Genomic DNA, 21,409 nt, shown 5'->3' with positions numbered 1-21,409 from the left:
CTGTTTTGCACAACCTTTTCAAAAAGTTTAATTTTCTGGAAATCGTATGTTTAAAAATTTTATCTTAACAATTTAAAAATTTGAATTTTTTTTCCCCAAAAAATTTAATATTTGAATTTTTTTTTTTAATTTAATTTGTAACAAACATCTATGGATTTTAGATTTTTTTTTTTAATTTTTATTATAAATTTAACGTTTGAACTTTTTTTTTTCCAAAAAAAATTAATATTTGCATTGTAATGTTGGAATTTTTTTTTTTTTTAGTAGCAGTGGATTTTAGAAATATTTTTTTTCCAAAAAAAATGATTTTGTTGTAAACAGCTGTGGATTTAAAAACAAATTAATTTTGGAATTTTTTTCAAAAATTACACTTGATACTGATGACTAGACTATAGAGCGGTTTAAATATTTGAAGTGAACTTATGAATGGTCCAACTTTCAAGTATTATTAATTAATAATACTTAATACCCATAATATATAACCATTAAGGAGAAAATACATGTTGAGGTTGCAACTTCAAAAAGGCCACAAGGTACATTCTATAAGTTTTTCCACACGTCTTAATTTCTTTTTCTTTTTTTTCTTTGATCTGTAAAAGTGGTTTTAAGCACCAGATGGTGTAAATAAAAGATGGAAGGGGTGGGGTAGATTATGAATTCAGATCTGCTACTAAGCTTGTCGGTCCCTATAACATTATAACTACAATTTATTAAGCCAGGGGTTCCCAAACTTTACTATGCCAAGGCCCCTTCACTAATATATTGTTAGCTGAGACCCCCTTATACGAAACATTTATACTATGTATGTGTAGACTGAAAGTAATCCTCAATTCTCCATCTTCCTGCGCTCCCCCTCGCGGCCGCCACTTTGAAAACCATTTTCTTAAGCAACCTTAGTTTTAGAGGTACTTTCTGGAACTTGGAGGACTACGCACTCTGTATATAAGGTCGATTTGTATCTAATATCATTTCCAGGGTCCGAATTATCTAGCGACCCCTCTTATTTTAAGTGTCTGTTACCAAACTGAGTGTGTATTAAAATGAAAGGAGACCGATAAAGCTTAACCTAGACCGAGACTCAAACTGTTGAAATGAAAGAACCGAGACCCGGACCGATAGACCCGCTGAACCTGAATTGGACACAGCCTTAGTACGAGGTGATATTATGTATGGCACTTACAAAGTCATTAGCAGGTTGCAATAGTTATATTCCAACTTTCCGCTATCGTTGTCTCCGGCCCACACGCGTTCTATTTCATATTTTACACAGCTCTATGTCCTATACTCAGTTAGAAAGTTACTCCATAAACAACACCACTTTATGTGCATATAACAACCAAATATGGAGGAATATCGAGGTAGAAAAGTTTTGACACATGTTAAGTAAAGGCTATAAATTAATAGCTAGGAGAATTAATGAATCAAGTACTTGATTTATGATTATTATACAATGGGTAGGAGGTTGTTTATACGATGGAAACTTTGTGTTTATATACATTTATTTGGTTCATGGCACCTCATTTAAATAGAAAGGAAATTTACATTCAACTCAGGGCTGAAAGTTAGTTGTATATATATTTCTTTCTTTCAATAACTAATAAACTATATAAGAAGGAAGACTTGGAGTGATAAAGAAATGTGCAGGGTGCACTGAATATTAGGCACCCTGATGTATATCATATACAGGGTGAGGACTCAAAAATTAGAATCCATGTTGGAGGCTGTCTAGCCTCAGTTCTAAAAGTGTAACAATTTTGTACTTAGAGCAGGGATCAGGGTAAACAATAGTGATATCGGTTGGATATCAGACACTGTTTTGCCCAGTTTGTATAATATCAAATATTACGAACGAAAATTGTAAGTCTCCATGTTCAGTGACAATGTGCAAATGTGGTCTGTAGGCATTAGCTATTTAGTCTCTGAATAACTATGGAATATTGCTCCATCATAAAATTCATGAGAGAATTGATTTGGGTAGAATTTTGTAGCTAACTCTTCTCATTTCCCTTCAAAAGAACCTGTCTCAATCATTTCGGAACTGTCCAATACTTAGGTGTTCCCTTAACTGCAAATCATTTATAATACGTTTCACTTAACATATATCACATACTTAACATACATCACATACTTATTTGAACGCTAGAAGAGAACGGGACAGTATAATACTCATATTGGGTATCTACAGATCCAATATAAATGAATATGGTTTTCTATTCATCCTAGTTTTTTATTAATGAAATTTTTTGTAAAAGTCGTTAATATACTTTTTATTTCGAAGCAGTTTCAAATACTTGCATAAAAACTTTATTATTTTTATTTTTTTGAGCCAAATGAGGTAATCCTACTTAAAATTAAAATGGTTTTTCTTTTCTCTTACCAGACAATTGTCAACTTAATCACTTTTAGGATTTTTTGTTGTTGTATTTTTATCGTAAGGGGGACTAGAGGCAGTTGCAACATGATATGGTTGCATTTTAACCGTGTTCACAGTGGTCTAAGAGATAAGCGCCGGAGGGGGGATAAGGGGGTAGCTGCCCACCCAATCCCAAAAGTGGGAGGGAAAAATGAATTTTTGCCCCCACAAAAATCCACTCTCACACAAAAAAACTATAACTTGTAAATTAAGACTTTTGAAATCTAATTTACACATTAATTTTAATATTTTGCGGCGTGCTACGTTCGCAAATTATCTCAGTTTGTATACGACGGATGTATAGTTTGCAAAAGGCTAAGGCTAAAAGAACATAATATTAACACTTGAAGTGTTGGAATAATTGTTGTTGTTTTTTTAGATTTTATAGCCTATCAGTACAGAGCATGATAAGCCACAAGGTTGTGTTTTACCCACACAATTATTGTCTATGAGAGTTCAATTTATTTTATTTCATTCAAACAAAATATTAAATAACACAAAGCAGAAATAATTAAATGTGTTGATTTAACCATAAATACATGGAACAAAAGAAATAATTAATATAATGAGTTAAATACATAAGAGATATAATCAGCCAACTTGTGAATTCAAAAAAGATCAATACTCGTGCCAATTTCGGAAAGAATGGTATAATACATTTCCATATCTCGATTGGGGGTGAAAGTTTAATAATGGAAATGGAGCTGCATTCTGCTATACATGCCGAGAAGCTAAACTCCTAAATGATCCTTGCAGTGCCAAATGTAAGAAGAGCTTAAGCAAAAATGTTTTCAGAAGTTGGAAAAATGCGGCCAAAAAAATACTGAAACACGAAAAGAGTGAAAGTCGTCGACTGTTGAGCTACAGGATGAGCAAACTCTGGCAGGGTAAAATGTTGCAAGAAGAGTAGACACTCATGTGCAAAAATGTGTCGAAGACAGTGCGCAAAAGATCCACTGTAACGTTGGCTGTGTGGCACGTATCGCCATCCTGTTGGAACCAAATGTCGTCGATGTCTTCCTTTTCCATTTGGGGAAACAAAAATCTTCCAACATGGCCCGATAGCGCTCACCATTGACCGTAACGACAGCTCCTTTCTCGTTTTTTCGCTTTCGGCAACAGCAGCAATGTTTTTGATTGAGCGCACTGGACGAACACGGGAACGCATTGTTTTATCCATTAACGAACCAGTTTCGCACACACACTTCACAAATTTATCCACAAACTGCCTGGAAGGAGCTTTATTTCGACCGAAGTAATTTTCTTGCAGTTTCGTTTGAAGACTCTCCATTTTGGAAGTAAGTCTTCAGTATTTTCCAATTTTCTTCGAGCATAAACTTAACCATTTCGTAAACCGGAGACCTTTTACAAAATATTAGACATACAATGAGAATGTTACTTCAGCTGTCAAACGTCAAAAAAGTGGTAGTTCAAAATGCAACCGCTAGATGGGCCACCCGTTAATAATTACATTGAAGTACTTGGCGAAGCAAGGACAAGCTATCAGTGGGCACAGTGATCAGAACAGTAATTTCATGTAATTACTTCAACTTCGCTGTGCAGGTTTCAAAATCTAGGATAGATGGCTCGAAGGGAACATCGCTAAGACATCAAATCAAATACAAGAAAAACATTTTCAACACAGTGTATTTAATAGTAATACGTCATCCAGCTGGGGAAATATATACTGGCAGATGAAACTGCTAATGTCTCTAGATAAGAGCAGCTCTTCATCTGTTTTCTAACGGTGTCAGAAAACTTGGTAATTTAGGAAAACTTCCTATTACTATACTCCCTAGATCAATGCGAATCGGAATCTATTTTCAGGACAATAAAGGATGCCTTGACGAGGTACAATCTTCCACTTAGACTTTGTCGTGCAGCTTGTTTTGACGGAGACGCTTCGTTTCAAGGCAAGCACACTGGTGTTGCAACTATGCAGCAAGAAGAAGGACTAAGAATCACAACAACACACTGCTATATACATTCAGTCAATCTTGATGTGCTAGATATGATCAAGCATATTCCCAAGCTTAGAAACTTCCTCACAACAGTGACGGAAAAGGTGAACTTCTTAAGAGATTCCCCAAAGAGTGTTTCCATAGCTAAGAATGTGACAGTAGCTCTTGGCTGTCCATAGACTTATATTAGGCCTCTCTGCTCCCCCCACACGTTTCCTGTGAAACAGAAGGCTCTGAGCAACATCAAAGAGCAGCTGCCGGTGGTCACAATAGAAGACATCGTCATAGACAGAGCCACACAATCTAGAGCAAGTAAATTTTTAGAAGTTTCTACCATCTTTAAATTCACAATTTGTCTGTTCATGAGTATCACCGTTTTCGAAGTAAGTGACATGCTCAGCGAATCACTTCAGTCACCAGATGTATCCACAAGGGGAGGAGTTAACCTTACCCAAGTAGCTCTTAGACAACTGCAGAGCCTGCTTAGGGATGAATTTTTTGATGAAGTTTGATAACAATCATTGGACTACTCACAAAAACATGGCAAGGAATAGCCAAAACAACCAAGAGAGCCAAGGGTCACACGGGTTTTTTGGAAAGGTGAACCTCTCGTTTTATACCCCAAGGATATGTACAAATCAGTTTTGTTTGATGCATTAGACAACGTGATTTTGGGTCTTTTTGATCGAGTCTCTTCAAAGGCAATAGTCATATTGACTTCAGTAGAAGATCTTTTGCTATGTGATGTCCCATTTAAGTCGCTCGAGCGTGCAGTCTACCACTTTGGAATCGATCTGAATGACCCTCGGCTTGAAGCTCAGCTAAGGGCTCTTCATAATATTGGGGATAATAATGGGGACGGTAGAACGTTCTTTCAGTGCTCTCAGACGCCTCAAATTCTATCTGATAGGGGTAATGTCACAGGCTAGGTTGAACTTGCCGTTAATGCTCAATATTTACAAGATATGGTATATTTAATTGACAATAAAGATCGCGTGCAATGAGTTCATTTCACGCGCTGACACAAAACGAAAAAATGCATTTGCTCTCATGAAGAAAGTTTTAATGTTCTTCAGCGTTCTAGTGTAGATCGAAAGTTTAAAAATTGCTTCTGTTTTTTTTTTTGTTTTTTTCAATTGTTTCAGAAGGGGATGTTTTAGGAAGCAATTTTAATTATGATAATTATATTATAAAACTATACTGTTTGTATTTTGTTACAGTAATAATAATTCCCAACAACTCTTCTATGTATTTAATGTAACGAACATTAATAACTTTTCACGATTTCAAGAATTTATTTCATATAAACTTTGCACGTGTGTATGTGTATGTGTTCTTATATGTGAATGCATGTTGGGTAACTTCAGCTTCTTCTGAGGTGAGTACGATTGGGTTGGAGCTTATACCAAAACATATCGTGTACCCCTTATGTATTCCTCCCCCTATAGACAAAACTGCTTCCGGCTCCCCTTGAAAAGGGCGGAAGATAAATGAAGGCAACAAAAATACCAAAATTTTAGTGATGGGACTATTAATCGGATGTTTTTTCAAGAATCGGCATCATCGGAAAATAATATTTAATTTGCTATTTTGATTCTAAATTTATTACTGGTATTTAACAAAAATAGACCCCTCCCCCAAATTATGGAATTTTTCCTTTTTACAAGAAAAATAAATATTTTAAATTTAATATTTCAAATTTTTTTCCAAACAATTTCATTTTTTTAATTTTTTGTTAAAATTTAATTTTCTCGGAGTAACTATGTATTTTTCAAATTTTTATATTAAAAATGTTTAATTTGCAATTATGCACACACGCTATAAGCTTTTTTTGGTCCGAAAAATCCCTTGCTTCTCTTTTAAGATCCCTAAAAGTTCGAGTACTCAAAGCCAGGGTGTCTATCAGAGGTAGGCTGCAGGGGATGTAGCTCCCTTCACACGAAAAATAAGAATTTTAGCTTTTCACAAGAAAATTTAATGTTTGAACATTTAATTTAATTTTTTCGATTTTTTTTCCTTTTTTTTAATATCTATGGATTTTTGGGTGACAGGTAGGTAGCTTTGCCTTGCAATTTATTGTCTCGACTGCACTCGCTGTCAAGCTTCTTTGGCGTCATACATGCTTGTCTCCAATATTTTTGCCGTGTTGCGTACTTGCCGCCAGGCACTTTCGCCGTCAAAAGTTAAAAAATAGATCTTATGCAGTAATAATGCAAATATTTACATATTTTATTTAAATTATGGAAGTCAATTCATTATTTCATACGTAAGCCCTGCCTTCAATAATTAGAACTAAGAAGTACTTATTTATCTCTGAAAAATACGAATAACATGTCAATTTTTTCTGTATAAGATCTATTTTATAACTTTTGACGGCAAAAGTGCCATGTGGAAAGTATGTAGTACGAAAAACATGTTGGCGGCAAGAATGTATCGTCATACTAAGATGTTTGACGGCGAGTGTGCTCGAGGCAAACGTGGTTGAGGCGAATTCTCCTACAAACGGATTTTTGAAATATTTCTACAAAGATATTTTTTTTTTTTGAACAGCTGTGAATTTTTGAAGAAAAAAAATATTTTTTTATGAATAGCTATCAATTTTTAATTTTTTTTTGAAAAATGTTATTTTTCATATGATTTTCAAAAAGAATTTAATATTTTGATTTTTTTTTTTTTCCAAAAAGTCTAAAAAACAAGCCCCTCCCAAAATATAATCCTGCAGACGCCCCTCCATACCCGTTTCAGATCTCTGATCTTTTCAGATAGTGTAAGTGTACTTATACTCTATACGTGTACTTTGGATCCGGGCTCAAAATCCGTTACATCCCTATTTAGGGTCCTTAGGGTTATGAAGGTTTAATCACTATAATAATTGTCCATGAAATGACGTTCTTATTAATATATATCATTTAAATTAAACGTTATTTTAGAAAAGGAAATTAATCATTTAGAGCAATAAGGAAATAATTGAATATAATTATATTCTTAGATAGCATAACTAAGTATATTAGGGTGGGGATTTCTTCAACTTTTTACGAATTTTCATTAAAAATATTAGAGAAAAGTTGTCTATGTAAAATTTCATTGCTCTAAAATGTCATATTTAGGTCGGTCATCTCGCTGTAAATAGGGAAAATGGCAAAATTAGTTATTTAGTGAATAAAGATTAAAATGAAACATTATTTTTTATTTTTACAAAAATTATTTTGATAAACATTTTTCTGATATATAAAAAATATTAAGAAATGATTTTTCTTAAAGTTGCCATACGGAGCAAAAAAGAAAAATAACGTAAGAAAAATTAAAACGAAGTGTCCCTTTTATTTTAGATTTTACTTAATATATAAATAATTTCTGTCTTTTTTCAAACTTTGATCGAAATATATGACCAGAAGCTACGTGCCTTTTAGATTGAGTAGATTGATGCTCTATGTGAAATATTTTCCCCCACGTCAGACGTTGCTTTTTATGATATCACAGTTGACGTCACTTTAAGATTTTTTTTCATGACGTAGACAACTTTTCCTACCCGTTGCCGAATTCATTCTGTTAATTAAATTAAAAGGGGGAATTCAAGGAGGTAGAAATGTTAGTTGTAGAGTAATATTCAAGTATATTCAACGCCTACAAAAAAAGTTATCACGTGTTTGATAACAGTGACAACAGCTCAGCATAAAAAGTAGTTTTACTCTACAAAAATACACCTATTTTGCATTATTATAAATAAAACATATCCTGTTACATTTGAAATTTGCTAATTTCTTAAAAATATAGGCAGGAATTACTCCGTTCTCGATCCTCAATTCTACTCTGTGTCCAACAAAGACTTAGACTTATAACTTCCAAGGTGCAAACCATCATTGAAACTCTGGTTTTCATGTGCAAAGGATCTTTATACTTAGATATTCCGTCCTCCAAAATTAAATAAAGGGCTGGTGAAATACGGGGCTTGGTAGCAAAACGTGGACTGTTAATTGATGTTTAGTTTCCTCATTAATATAGGAAGGTTTACTAATTATTTTTTGACATTCTGATACATAAACAAACTTATTATAATAAACATCTTGTCATCATAAGTAAGGAAAAAGGTAATGCGTATCAGTTCTCCTCGATACTGAAGTTGAGGTGGCAAGGATTATGGACATTGTGAAGTACTCCGTGAGCCTGGTTTTCATCGTGGCCACGATGAAGAATGATGAAGAAAACCTTTTCAGGAAAGCAAGAAGTAGATGCCACAATTTAAAGAAGGGTCCAGAGTTCCTGTACAGCTTGGAGAAGAAAGTCATGAAGGACTCTAGCAAATTGATGAATTAACTCGCCAGCGACTTATTTGTGGCTGTTAGGACCATCAGGAGGCTTGTAAAGCACGACTTGAGATTTCGTTATACACAAAGAGCTCATGCCACCTTCTGAGATAGGTCATGAAGTCCAGGAGGCGGAAAAGTGCAAGAAAGTACATGTTTCCCTGCTCATACCTGTAATAATGATAGCAACTTTGGAAAAATAAAAATAAAACTGTTTCGATTACAAACTACAAAAAGCCGCTCCAACTTTCTAGGACATATTTTACACACCTCTGCTAATAACTAAGTGTATTGACCTATGTTTCAAATATCAAGTCTTAAAGAGGCCTCCAGCACCACAGAGATATATCTAATATTTGCTATAGTGTCATCCAAATGTATCACATGAGGGGTGTCTATGGGGATTCAGATTATTATTATTTTCTTTTATAAATTCGTAAAAAGTTGAAAAACCGCCCACCCTAATCTATAGTTAAGTATGTTATGTGTGTTAGGAATGGAAAAGCAGTAGAAAGGGGAATTGTTTGAGGGGAAATAAATTAAAAGAAATATAAGGGATGAAGAATTTATCATTTCTTCATCTCATCTGTCAAATCATTTTTTTCTTCTAGGAAATAAAATTTATTATGAAATAATATAAGGATAATAAAATCGATTCTCTTTCTACATGTACGTGTATTTGATGTGTGATTTGGTTCACGTTGGATACATAAACTATGTCAGAGTATCATAAATATTCATTAGAGAAGTCCTTTACATTACCCAGTGGTCCATTTAAATATAAACACCTTGAATTTTAAACTTTAAAAAGATATCATTTCAACAAATTAATATTATAAATACCGGTGGTCCATTGAAAACTGAACACTTACTAATTTAATAAATAATAAAGGTTGAGCATTTGAAATATATTCATATTTTGATATATTAAAGCATAAACTATTAGCTACAAAATAAAATAAATCTGAGCTCTCTAGCTGAAGTACAAGTCAATAAAATGCCACTCTAACGTGATTAACGAATTTCCATTCCTGCACTCCAAGCAGTTGACTGTCTCCAGGACCACCACTGTCTACGCTCTGAGCAAGCCCGAAACTTTGGAGAGAAAGAAGGGTTCTCTAAAAAATGTCAAACTGATCCGGAAGAGTTAAAGAAAGCAGCCCAGGTCAATCTCCTCAAGTCCATGATGACCCATGCAAGATATATTGGTGTTTAACACCAGACTGTCCAAAGAGCTATCAAAAAAGTTGGTAGAAAGAGCCATATCAGGGGTGGAGAGGCCACTTTTGACACCAGCAATGAAAGAAACTCATCCCCTTCCTTTGCAAAACTCTTTTAAATTAGTCTTTTGAACTATTTTTTGACATTGTTTGTCCCCCTAGAGTCCTGATGCCAACCCACTGGACTTCACCTTTGCCGTGCATGGGGAGAAGAGCCCCTGCAATGTCCGTCTTCCAAACACATAAGCCCTCAAAGCCACTGCCAGCCAGTACGCCTGCACTGCCGCTAAGGGTGGCTACATTAATGATTAAGAGAGTTTAGACACACATCTACTTATAGTATCAATTTTGTTGAAATTCTATTGTGAATTATTAAATTCTTTACACAAATCCCTTCTTTTTGCATACTATATGTCCTGTCGGTATGTAAAAATAAAACTGAAAATGAACCTGGTGAGTGGTCACCCTTACAATTTTAAGAATTGTTGAAAGTGAAGCAGCTTAGCTGTCATAACATTGTACGTTTAAAGTAGTATTACTGCTGGGAAAATAATGTAATTATATTTAGAGTCATTTGTATTTATTTTATTATACTTCTTTTTTTTTACATTACACTGAAGATAGTCAATAATTAAAGTTGAGTAGTTGGGCATGAAGAAACTATCTTTAAAAATCAATATTTAATAGGTAGTCGTGATGATCCCTTGGAAAAAATAATTCTCACTTCATTTTCTCCTCTTTCTCCCCCTCTCCCTAAAAAATCATATCAGGCAGCTGATATTAAAAAATGTTTTAATTCAGTAATACCAGAAGTATGGCTCCCGCCTTCTCCTCCCACTCTTACAAAAAAAAAAAAAGAGGGAGAAGTTAACACCACGACGACCGATTAAATAATTAACAAAAAAGAAGAGAGAGCACGCGCAACAACCGTTTTTCCTTTTCTAATTTTCAAAGGTAGTTTTTTCATTACAAACTTCTCAACTCTAGTTATGCATCACTGTCTGTACTACATGTTAATTGATCTGAACGACATTTTTGTTTGTTTTTATTATTAGTTGAAGAAGTACCAAAAAGAATCTAATAAACAAACTATACAATACTCATTTATTTCTTGTCAAAAAGTACAATTTTTTAATACATATGTCCCCCAATATTTAGACAAAAATAACCACTCTAATGTTGCATCATCTTTTTATATAGGTTTATCGACTCGTGAGGAGATGTGCATTGCCTTTATACTCTACTATCCCCGTGCGCCTCTTGCTGATTGTCGTTCTCTGCCCACGTTAGACACCGTTATGTCTGCTCTTCAAATCAAATCAATTTATGGGACTGCCTTCGAGAAGTTGGTTGCCTTTATGAAGGATATTGGATCCAATGGCCATATGGGTAATAAAATATTATAGAGTGAAGTGAAAATTACCCGTTTTTCAGGTTGAATAATACATCAATTTATAAAATCGATAAATTAGTTTCAATAGGGTCCAAAATACATTTGATTTTGTGGGGAATTTGAAAAGGAAAATTGTTTTGTTTCTTTGTCAGATACTTGATAAAGGTCTGCCACAGTAATTTTTCTAGAAATAGTATCTAACAGTCCTACTAAGGCAGGCCCTGCATACTGTTTTTGAAAGTGGATGGGCCAATGGAGTTTAAAATTTGTACAAGGGTCATGAGTATACAAAGTGATGATTTCAAATCTGGAACAAGTTTAGACTTCGATGTCTTAGTAACCCTGAGATCTATGTTCATGAAAATATGCTAATTAGATTTATCTGAAAAAAACTGTATAAGATAAAATACAAGATCCTTGAGATGTTCTCCGAGTTCGAGCACCGTGCGGCCATTATTGTGTGCCTCCGTGCCGAATGCACGCACAAAGATGCAAATAACTCCATAGACCATTATGATATAGAGCTTCAATTGATGTTAACAAATCAGTTGTAGTCCTTGTATTTTAAATCGGTCAAATTTTTCCAGATCGGATAATTGGAAAAGAGTTTATTACGGAAAAATCAACATTTATATGATCAAAGTAAATGCGGCCTCCTAGCTCGCTGGATCTTAACCCTTTAGACTACTATTTGTGGAGCGTCTTGGAAAGAGAGTCCAATAAACGTGCAGACAACACTGTTGCTGGAGATGGTTGATTAGACTTCGCTATTGACCCATCCTGTAAGAGCAAAAGATTTGCGAAATGCTGAATTAATTTTGGGAAATAAACTGTATAAAAATCATCCTTTTAATTTTTGGGCTTTAAAATCCTCACCCTATAAATTATATGCTATAAATGTAGAGGATCAGGGAGGTCCCCCCGTAAACTCCGCCTATGGCCGATGGACCATTAACTGAAATTTAAAAAAGAAAAAAAATACTGGTAAATTCCAAAAAAGTATGGTAAACTGTCCATACTTACTCAAATCAGAGGCCCCAATAACAAAACTGTGATTACGGCACTTCTCAATGTACTTTTGTGTTTAAATTTGAATATAACTAAATATGTTTCTTAGTCTCCCATTTTAAACGTTAAAGTTAAGGGCTAGTATTTGTCTTGAATATGGTACTAAAAATTGGTGTCATCCCTGTTATCAGTCCTTCAAATAAGTGCTACATTTTTGAACGCCCTTAAAAACCCTTTAGTTCTACTAATATTCTATAGTAAAGTACCTCATTTTATCAACGGAATTTGTTTAATAAAACTTCAAGTATCTTTCATGCTTAAGAATAGCTCGTCATTATCCTTAATCAAGCTTTATTAAAGTATGTAATATTATATATATATTGGTTAAGTTTGATGGATGAAGACGTCATTTATTAGAAATTGTTTGCGTCTTTAATATTAAAGACAAGACGTTAAAATTTTGGGAGTGCTTCATCTCTAGTTAAGATTAAGTTGACAAAAATATCTGTATTAATAAAGCTAAGTTTCTTTGTATGAATGTTTGAATGAAAATATGGCATTTTGATCTAAGAAATAAAAATGTAGTCATAATGAAGAAATCCAGTAGTCGTTTCTCATGTAGCATCGACGTTGTATACAGGTTTTATTGTATTTAGTGCTCCCTGATGTATATCATATACACAAAGGTGAAAATCCAGTGTAGAATTGGCATGTTAAAAAAAAAAGAAACCAAAAATGAACATGACAACCCTAACAATTTGAATAATGTTTTGGAGAAGAGAAAGAATAATGCTTATGACGTTTCATTAGAGCAGCTACAACTACCTGTGACAAGATAGGAAGGTGCTAGAATTACTCCGATGTCGATCCCCAATTCTACTCTGAATCCAACAAGGACTAAGTATTATAACTCTGCAACAAATCATCAGGGTTACCCTCCATCTTTTATGAGCACACACGAACGTTCCAACAGGCTTTGAATATAATTGAATGTATTTAGGAAAGGATATTCATTACTCAGGAATTAAATAATAATGATAACTACTAAGGAAAAGAAAATTCCTTCCTTATACTACACATTAAAAATTAACGGGGCGTAATATACGTGGAGTGGGCTGCCATGGACCCGAACTTCATTCGCAATACTTGCAACTCTTTTCGCAAGAGGCTTTTCGCCATCTGCGAGTCCAATTGCGGCTAAATATAATAAATCTATTTGATATTGCCTATGTATCCGCAAATTATTAACGTAGATTTTGTTAAATGTATAATTAAAGAATGACTTGCTATTATCTTTTTTCTTTCCAAATGTGTACGTTGCAAACTTCCACATGGTAATCAATCTGATTGAGATACAACAGTAAAGTACTAACTAATAATATAAAAGGTTGCGAATATATCATGCTCTACAATCTCCTGGAGGATAAAAATTCATAGTCAAACTTACAAAATCTTTTTTTTTTCTCTCTAAAACTCTTATTATTGTTCTTTCATTCTTGAGGAGGGAACACATACGTATAAAATAGCGACTTATGAGTGTGCTTAGGAAAAATGAAGAGTAACACTCAGGATTTTTTAAAGAGTTTTCTTCTATATTATTAAAGCAAAATGTGTATATCTTAGTATTTTTATACTTCTTAGTATAAAATGATTGAATATCACTTTAATAATATTAGCCTTTTTTAGAGTATTAGAATCTGTAAAAAGGAACTAAACATAAGGCCTTTATAGAACATCCACTCATATTAATGTAATATTGTATTAATGAGCGTATTACTTAAAGTGTATCAATCGATCATCAAATACAATAAAGTCACACTAATATCAGCAAAATGGGTATACGAATATTTTTGGTGAAAGAAATACAATGGGGTAAAAAGTAAGACAAAAGAAAAGGATGAGGCTGGATTAATACGTGTGCTCAAATTAACTGGTTATTTACAGTGATGAAAATCCAGTGTAGAATGAGCATGGAAGAAGAAAATCAACATGGCAACTCTGACAATTTAAAGAATGTTTTGGAGGAGAAGAAGAATAATGTTCATTACGTTTCATTAGATCATCTACAATCAGCTGTGACAAGGGAGGAAGGAAATAAACAAGGGCATTGGCAAGAATTACTTCGATCCTCAATTCTACTCAGAGTCCGACAAGGACTTACAATTATAAGTCCGTAACAAATCCTCAGGGTAACGTTCCGTCTTTTATGAGCACATACAAATATTCAAACATGTTATGAATATAATTGAATCTATTCAGAAAGTGATGCTCACTACTCGGAAATTAAATAATAATGACAACTGCTAAGGAAAAGAAAAATTCCAAAAAAGGTCAATCCCTTCATATCCGGGAGGGCCCATTCAAGATATCTCAAGGTTTCGCACCAAACTGTCCAGAGAGCTATAAAAAGTGGGTGGAAAGGGCCTTGTGAGGGTGGAGAGGCCACTTTTGACACCAGTAATGAAATAAATCCATCTTTTACGTTGCAAGACTTTTTTGAATGAGTCTTTTGAGTTCTTTAGAACTCTTTTTTGACACTTTTGGCCCACTACAGCCCTGATGCCAATCTCCTCGACTACACCTTTTAGGTACATGTCGAGGGGAAGGCCTGCAGTGTCCTTCATCCAAACCCTGAAGCCCTACAAGCCACTGTCAGTCAGTACTGGGACACCTACATTACCGCTAAGGGGGGCTACATTAATGATTAAGACAGCTCAGACACACATCTATTTATATTATTAATTTTGTTGAAATTATATCTTGTTGACGTTTAAAATTTTAAGCGTTCAGATTTTAATGGAACACTTGGTAACAACATCATTTTGAATTATGGTTTATTTCTCTATTAGGTGAGGATCATTTGGAGCAATTGATTGATACCCTCTATCGAGAAACGGGTGTTCATCGAGCAAAACCAGTTCTTCAGGATCCACAAGAAATAGTGATACTTTCAGAAGAAGATTTATTGAAAAAACCTTTTTATACCGTTGAAACTCCAGCCACTACACTCAAGGAATCGCCCAAAGATTACAGGTGCGTATGAGTCATCGACCGAGTGTGTTTTGAATTTAATACGCAACCTAATTTATATTTGACATTTCAGAACAATGTTACCTAAAATGTTGCTCAATGTACGAATCAAGGATCCAATTCAGTATCGCAATATAACTATTGGAGACTATTTTTTCTCAATGGATTGGACTAATCCACATATTTGGAAAGATTTTATGAGGGCTCTGTATTTTGGAGATCACTCTAGTCTCTGTCTTGCCCATGGGAGGAAGCCCCTTATTCCTGTGAGTTTATTATTCTTGGATACTGTTTAATAAGGGATTTCCTTGTTCTAAAATGCAAAAATAAGTATTATAAATGAGGATAGTTTTTTCATTATTCATAATTTTGAAAATCATATCAAACAGATGACGTTCCCCATTGTCCATACAACAAACTTCGGTCTTTTAATACCAGTGGTTTTTTTCATTTTTTCATGTTAACTTTATATAACTTTTCATTAATAGATTTTCGAGATATAGTTATTTAATACAAAAGTTGCAAAATTAAATAGACAACATTATTATATAACAATGGATGATTAGTTGATTAATTAGTTATTTATTGGCGGTTCTCCAAAGGTCTTGAAAATTTCCAAATTATATCAAGTTTCAATTAGCCAATTAGAATTCTTGCATAACACTGGATCTGGTAACACCAATTTTAGCTCTCTTGCGTTGAGATAAATTTGCAAATTATGATAGTGAATTAAAAAATCTTTTTTTTTAATAATACAATTTGAAGCAGTACACTGATTCTCATAAGTCGACTGACTATCTTACGTATAAAAACTCAGTTTCCAAATTGCAATTCGTTTAACTTATAAAATATCCTGTCAAATATAGACAACATTTATTTTTGACGACTATATTTTTTTTTTTTTTTAAAGCTTAGATTCTTGCCTCTAAAATGAAACAACGCTCACCCCTTACTATTTTTACAACTTGATTGTTACTAGTGTTGTGTTGGACCTTATTTATTTGGTTCAGTCTTAGAACGGGGTCCTTAACTGTCGGTCCTTGGAATTTTTCATAAAAATATCGATGGTTTATTAAGCCAAGTCATATATATGAAATATGAATTAAGATTATTGCACATATCTTGCAAAAAATATTTATTTTTCATTATAAAATAGTATAATACGAACATGTTAGATTAATACATAGTTATATAATTTATTCAATTATATAACCGAATAATAATAAAAAAGGAAAAACACCCTCAATGACGTCACGAGGGGTCGAATTTACCTTCTTTCAGAGCCAACAAATGGCCAATGGGACGGAAATGGATGGTACCGGACTGGACCGCGGTCCTTGGTCCTAAATAAGGACTGGCACAACACTACGACTAGTTTTTGATCCACTCTCAACCTCAACAAAAAAAAAATAATATTTCAAAATTTAATTTTCAAACTTTTTTCCATAAAATTTTAATTTTCAATTTTTTTTTTTTTTGAAATTCCATAATGCATAAAAGGTCAAAGGATAGAAGAAGATTTTTTTTATTCATATGTACAATAATTATCTGACCATTCATCAATGATAGACTAAATATTAATATTTTTAAACAGGGATTCCCAACTTTTTCATCTTTGTGGATCCGTTATATATTTTTTTTCATATCTTGCGCCTTATAAACTTTGTACAAATGAGATGAATCAACTCGACTTAAATTCAAGCTTTGGGGGTCGTGAGATACAACAAAGGTATTACGAAATTATTTCCAAAAAACAAGAATACAATTTTAATTGTAATTTTAATTTTGAGTGGCATCAAACTTAAATAATTATGAATGCACATATTTTTTATCAGTCTCTTCTGGATCATTTTAAAAAGTATTTCACAGAAGATGGTGTTCCACCAAAAACATAAATGGATACACTTCTTTTTTCGCCACAGCGAATCATAGTCCGTCTAACATGGAAGATCCACTTATCGAACTTTCATGAGATTAAACACAAAAAAACAAATTTTTATTCTAAAACACTTGATGAATTCTGGATTTATGTGATGAATGAGTACCCACTGCTCGCTAAAGTAGCTTTTTATTTACTTATTCCATTTGAATCAATGGATTTATGTGAGAAGACCTTTTCCGTATTAACTTACATCACAAATAAATACAGATATCATCTTAACATGGAAGATTATCGTCGAGTTGCTGGGTCCACAATTGAACCGAGAATAGACCTGCTAGGCTCAGTGTACACTGTATATCCGTCAAATTAAGACCTTGATTCGTTAATAAACCTTTCTGCTCATCCACGGCCTGTAATGTCATTTCTTTGCAAATCTCAATTTTGACTTAACTTACCGCAATAAAGATAGTATAGTGATAGTATAGAAATGATTCCAAGTAGTACATATATCGATGATTTATGCAAGAAATGCACTCTAAATTTTATATTCATCTCTCAATGAGAGGTGTAGGGGTCGCACAATAGGTATATTTTAAAGGTGGAACTAAAAATGTTTGGGAACCACTGGTTTAATGGACCACTCAGTACTAGAATAAAATATGGAAATTAATTAAAAGATTTTTATTTGTTGAAGAACCTTAAAATTATAACTAATTATTTATTAATTTATCTTATAATAGTATGAAAAAACAAAGTTTCCTCGAGTTTTTAATGTAAGTACGAAGAAAAATGAGATGTCCAAGGCTTGTCACTCATCCCGAAGAAAAAAGAAAGAACTCTCAACGGATATAAAACTTACAAGAGATTTATATGAATATCTTAAAGCGCGTTCAAAGTCATCAAATTTGACTCTTTGCTCCTTATTACTGGCTATTAGTACAATCATATTAACATTTTTATGATGATAATTGTGTTCTTATTATAGATGATCCTCCCTCTTCCATTCAGTGAGTAACAATCACTGACTCAAAAAATATGCCATATTATTAATGAAGAAAAAAAAGCCATATCTTTTAAGTTGTAGATATTTTATGCCTCTTAATTTTCAAATGAATGTCTTCCATTTTATTATATGATTACAAATTATTGTCATCTATTATTTTTTTGGTCTTTCAAAAAAGTGCCATCATTAAATTTGTCACTTTATAATGCTTATAAAAATTAATATACTTATATATATTTCATAGAATCCCTCAAAAACCTTTTTGTATTTTTTTTTTTGCGCTACTTAGATATTATGTTAGATTACATATTAATTAACTTTTCCTACCTCTGCTTTGTTATTTAAATTGATGGTCTGAAGGAACAAAAGAATAAATTTAGTGTATAATTATATATAGATGTAGTTTGGTAATCCGGACCTGTTATTATATTAGTACCGGGGTACTGATGCGTTTAAAATGGTATATTACTAAGTTGGCAATGAAACCCAAGGGTTTTTTTAGAGGGGCACTTGCCACAGTCCCTACTCTTAATTGGTATATATTGATATACACGGGGTGGGGTGGAGGGGATGTAGTCTTCCCCCAAAAAAAAAAAAAAAAAAAAAAATTCAAACTTGTATTAAAAAAATAATTCCCTGTGAATAGCCGTGGATATTAAATTTTTTTTTCAAAAAATATAATGTTTGAAATTTTTTCCAAAAAAACCAATAATCTAGCTCCCCCTTCAAAATATACTCCTGCGCGGACGCCCCTCTGATATACAGGACTGAACTAGACCGGACCAAGGGTGAACTGGAAGGGACTTTAGTCCTCAATCCTAAACAAAAGACATGAATTATTAAAAAAACCCTTGACCTTTTCTAAAATAGATTATTGAAAAATAGTTGGTTTTTTTTCTAAAAATAAGTACTGGTTCGTTTATCTTTGCCTCGGGCCCTGTGCACTATTAAACCGCCCCTGTTAAAACCGGTAGATTTTGTACCATTACGTTATTTTAAATAAAATGCCCCCTAATGACTTAATTCTCCAAATATACTGGGTATAAGTTGCGATGTCTGTACGGATTGCAACTTGTATAATCACTTTGTACAAGTCGCAACTTCTTCGTCTTAAAATGCCTTATTTAATCGCAGCATTGGTCATTCTAATTACTAAGGGTTATTTGATAATAGCATTTCATTTTGATCTATTAAAATAACATGAGATTTATAACTGTGCGGGAGGTTTAACTTTATAAAGTGCCACAAAACACTGATATTTTAGTAATTTGTATTAAAATAGTAAAAAAGTACACCTTGGAATATTCAATGCTTGCATTATCCTCCTCCCAGGTGCTCTAAATCCTTAATTTAAAATTATTCATTCCATTTTTCTGGAAGTAACTTGTACCATTTCAGGCAGGGGAGAGGAGTTGGTACATAAGATGCCAGACTTCGACTCCAGTATTTTGAATGTCGCCAATTCCGACTTCCCGACTCCGACTTTTACTTCAACACACAATTTTTTAACAATATATTTTATGGCCTATATACTCTATATATCTATAGAAAAGTAATTACTATTGAGTCATTTGAGTCTACTCTAGAGACTATAAATATAGACTTAGTTTATAGTTATTGGTAGTTATTACTACTATAAGTAATAACTTAATAGTTGTATGTAGAAAATAATTATACCAGTTAAAAAAATATATATATTTGGAATATAGATATTTAACAAAATGAACAACAAATGAAATGGATCTGTTGCTTTTCCGTTCATAAGTTTTGAACATGGTTTATATACTCGTAACCTAGGAAATACGATACACACAATCTCTCATTGGAACATTACTCTGATGACATTGACTATTCACAAGACTAAATAATGAACTAGCATGACTAGTGGCTATATTCTCCCCAACATAATAATTTAGACTTTAGAGATGTTGTGGCATTTTGATTGTATAGACTACAGAGCACGTTTAAAATTTGAAAAGTAAAGTTATAGATGAGTTAAATTTCAAGTTTCATAAATGAATAGTAATGAATACCTATCATTTATAACCATTTAGGAAAAAAACACATTACAAACACTCAATGTAAGCCTTAGATTACACAGGGAACAATTAGGAAGGGGTTGAATTTTGTAAAAATGAATTGAAGAAAATAATCAAATTTATCTATCAGCGCAAAATCCAAAACTGATCTCAGTCATCTGAATTCTGAAATATCTAGGATTTTAGTAATTCAGTACTATTATCGTTTAAAGTAATTTTTTTACTTATAAAACAATCACCAAATCGAAAACTTGTATAAAAGTGTTTTTTATGATTATATAGTGTATATGTATATTCAGATTTCGGATTCCACGAGGGACGACAGGAAGAGAATTTATCCAAAGGAAAATAATCAGACCTCATAAGGGAGTAAAGTTGCCCCCTTCGTTGGGAATTAGATACCAGGATCGAAACAATAACTATAACCATTCACGATGAATAGATAATTTTAATATTTCAAAATGGGATCACTTAAAAAATATAAAATGGAAGAAGAGTGTCGTTTTTTATCCTTTTTTAGCCTAAAAATTGAAAAATATCGAGTTCAGTAAAAGATATAGAACCAATAAAAACACTTTTTAGTCATACAACACTTTTACACAAGTTTTATTACTCCTACTTTTAATTCGGGGATTGTTTTAAGCGTAAACGATGACTCTGAACAACAATAGTACCGAATTACTATAATTCCAGATATTTCAGAATTAAAATGACAGAGAGAAAAACTGAGATCAATTTTGGGATTCTGCGTTCATTTTTTGTCTTAAATTCATTTGTACAAAATGAGTGTTCCCTTGTGTCATAAATAAGTTTTATTTACATAAATTATAATCATTTTTGTAGGCGGAGACGGAGTCAGTATAAATTTTCTGACTTCAACTCCACCAAAAAAGTCACCGACTCTGCATCCCTAATTTCAGGGGTGGGTTGTAGGGGATGTAGCATCCCTCGCCTCCGTAAAAAAGGGAAGGAAGTTTTCTTTTGGACTAGAAAGCCCCCCACCCACACACACACAAATATAATCCTGTGGAGGCCCCTGCATTTGTTTGTAATGTATACACAATACATGTAATAAATAAAAAAAAGAATCCTCAAACTTTACCGATCTCCCCCACCCCAAACGAAAAAATCTATGCTGCACCTGCCAGTGCTTGTG

The 21,409-nt window shown here is 33.2% G+C and overlaps 1 protein-coding gene across 3 annotated transcripts in view; it reads left to right on the top strand.

Moving 5' to 3' along the window:
• Positions 1–18,471, top strand: part of LOC121119634 (DBH-like monooxygenase protein 1) — an 82,576-nt gene extending 64,105 nt beyond the window's left edge. The window contains exons 7-10 of one of the 3 annotated variants that reach the window (XM_040714353.2): positions 11,099–11,287; positions 15,149–15,332; positions 15,403–15,595; positions 17,952–18,471. In XM_040714353.2, the coding sequence (XP_040570287.1) occupies positions 11,099–11,287; positions 15,149–15,332; positions 15,403–15,595; positions 17,952–18,173 (788 nt within the window). In that variant the 3' untranslated portion in view covers positions 18,174–18,471. The remainder of the gene's footprint in view (positions 1–11,098; positions 11,288–15,148; positions 15,333–15,402; positions 15,596–17,951) is intronic. The other 2 variants (XM_040714354.2, XM_040714355.2) reach the window with 2 other exon arrangements.
• The last annotated feature ends 2,938 nt before the right edge of the window (positions 18,472–21,409 follow it).

Source organism: Lepeophtheirus salmonis, chromosome 6, assembly GCF_016086655.4.
Source record: "Lepeophtheirus salmonis chromosome 6, UVic_Lsal_1.4, whole genome shotgun sequence".
NCBI classification, from domain to species: domain Eukaryota; kingdom Metazoa; phylum Arthropoda; class Copepoda; order Siphonostomatoida; family Caligidae; genus Lepeophtheirus; species Lepeophtheirus salmonis.
Note: the sequence above shows the minus strand (reverse complement) of the source record. Positions and strands in the feature narration are given on the sequence as shown.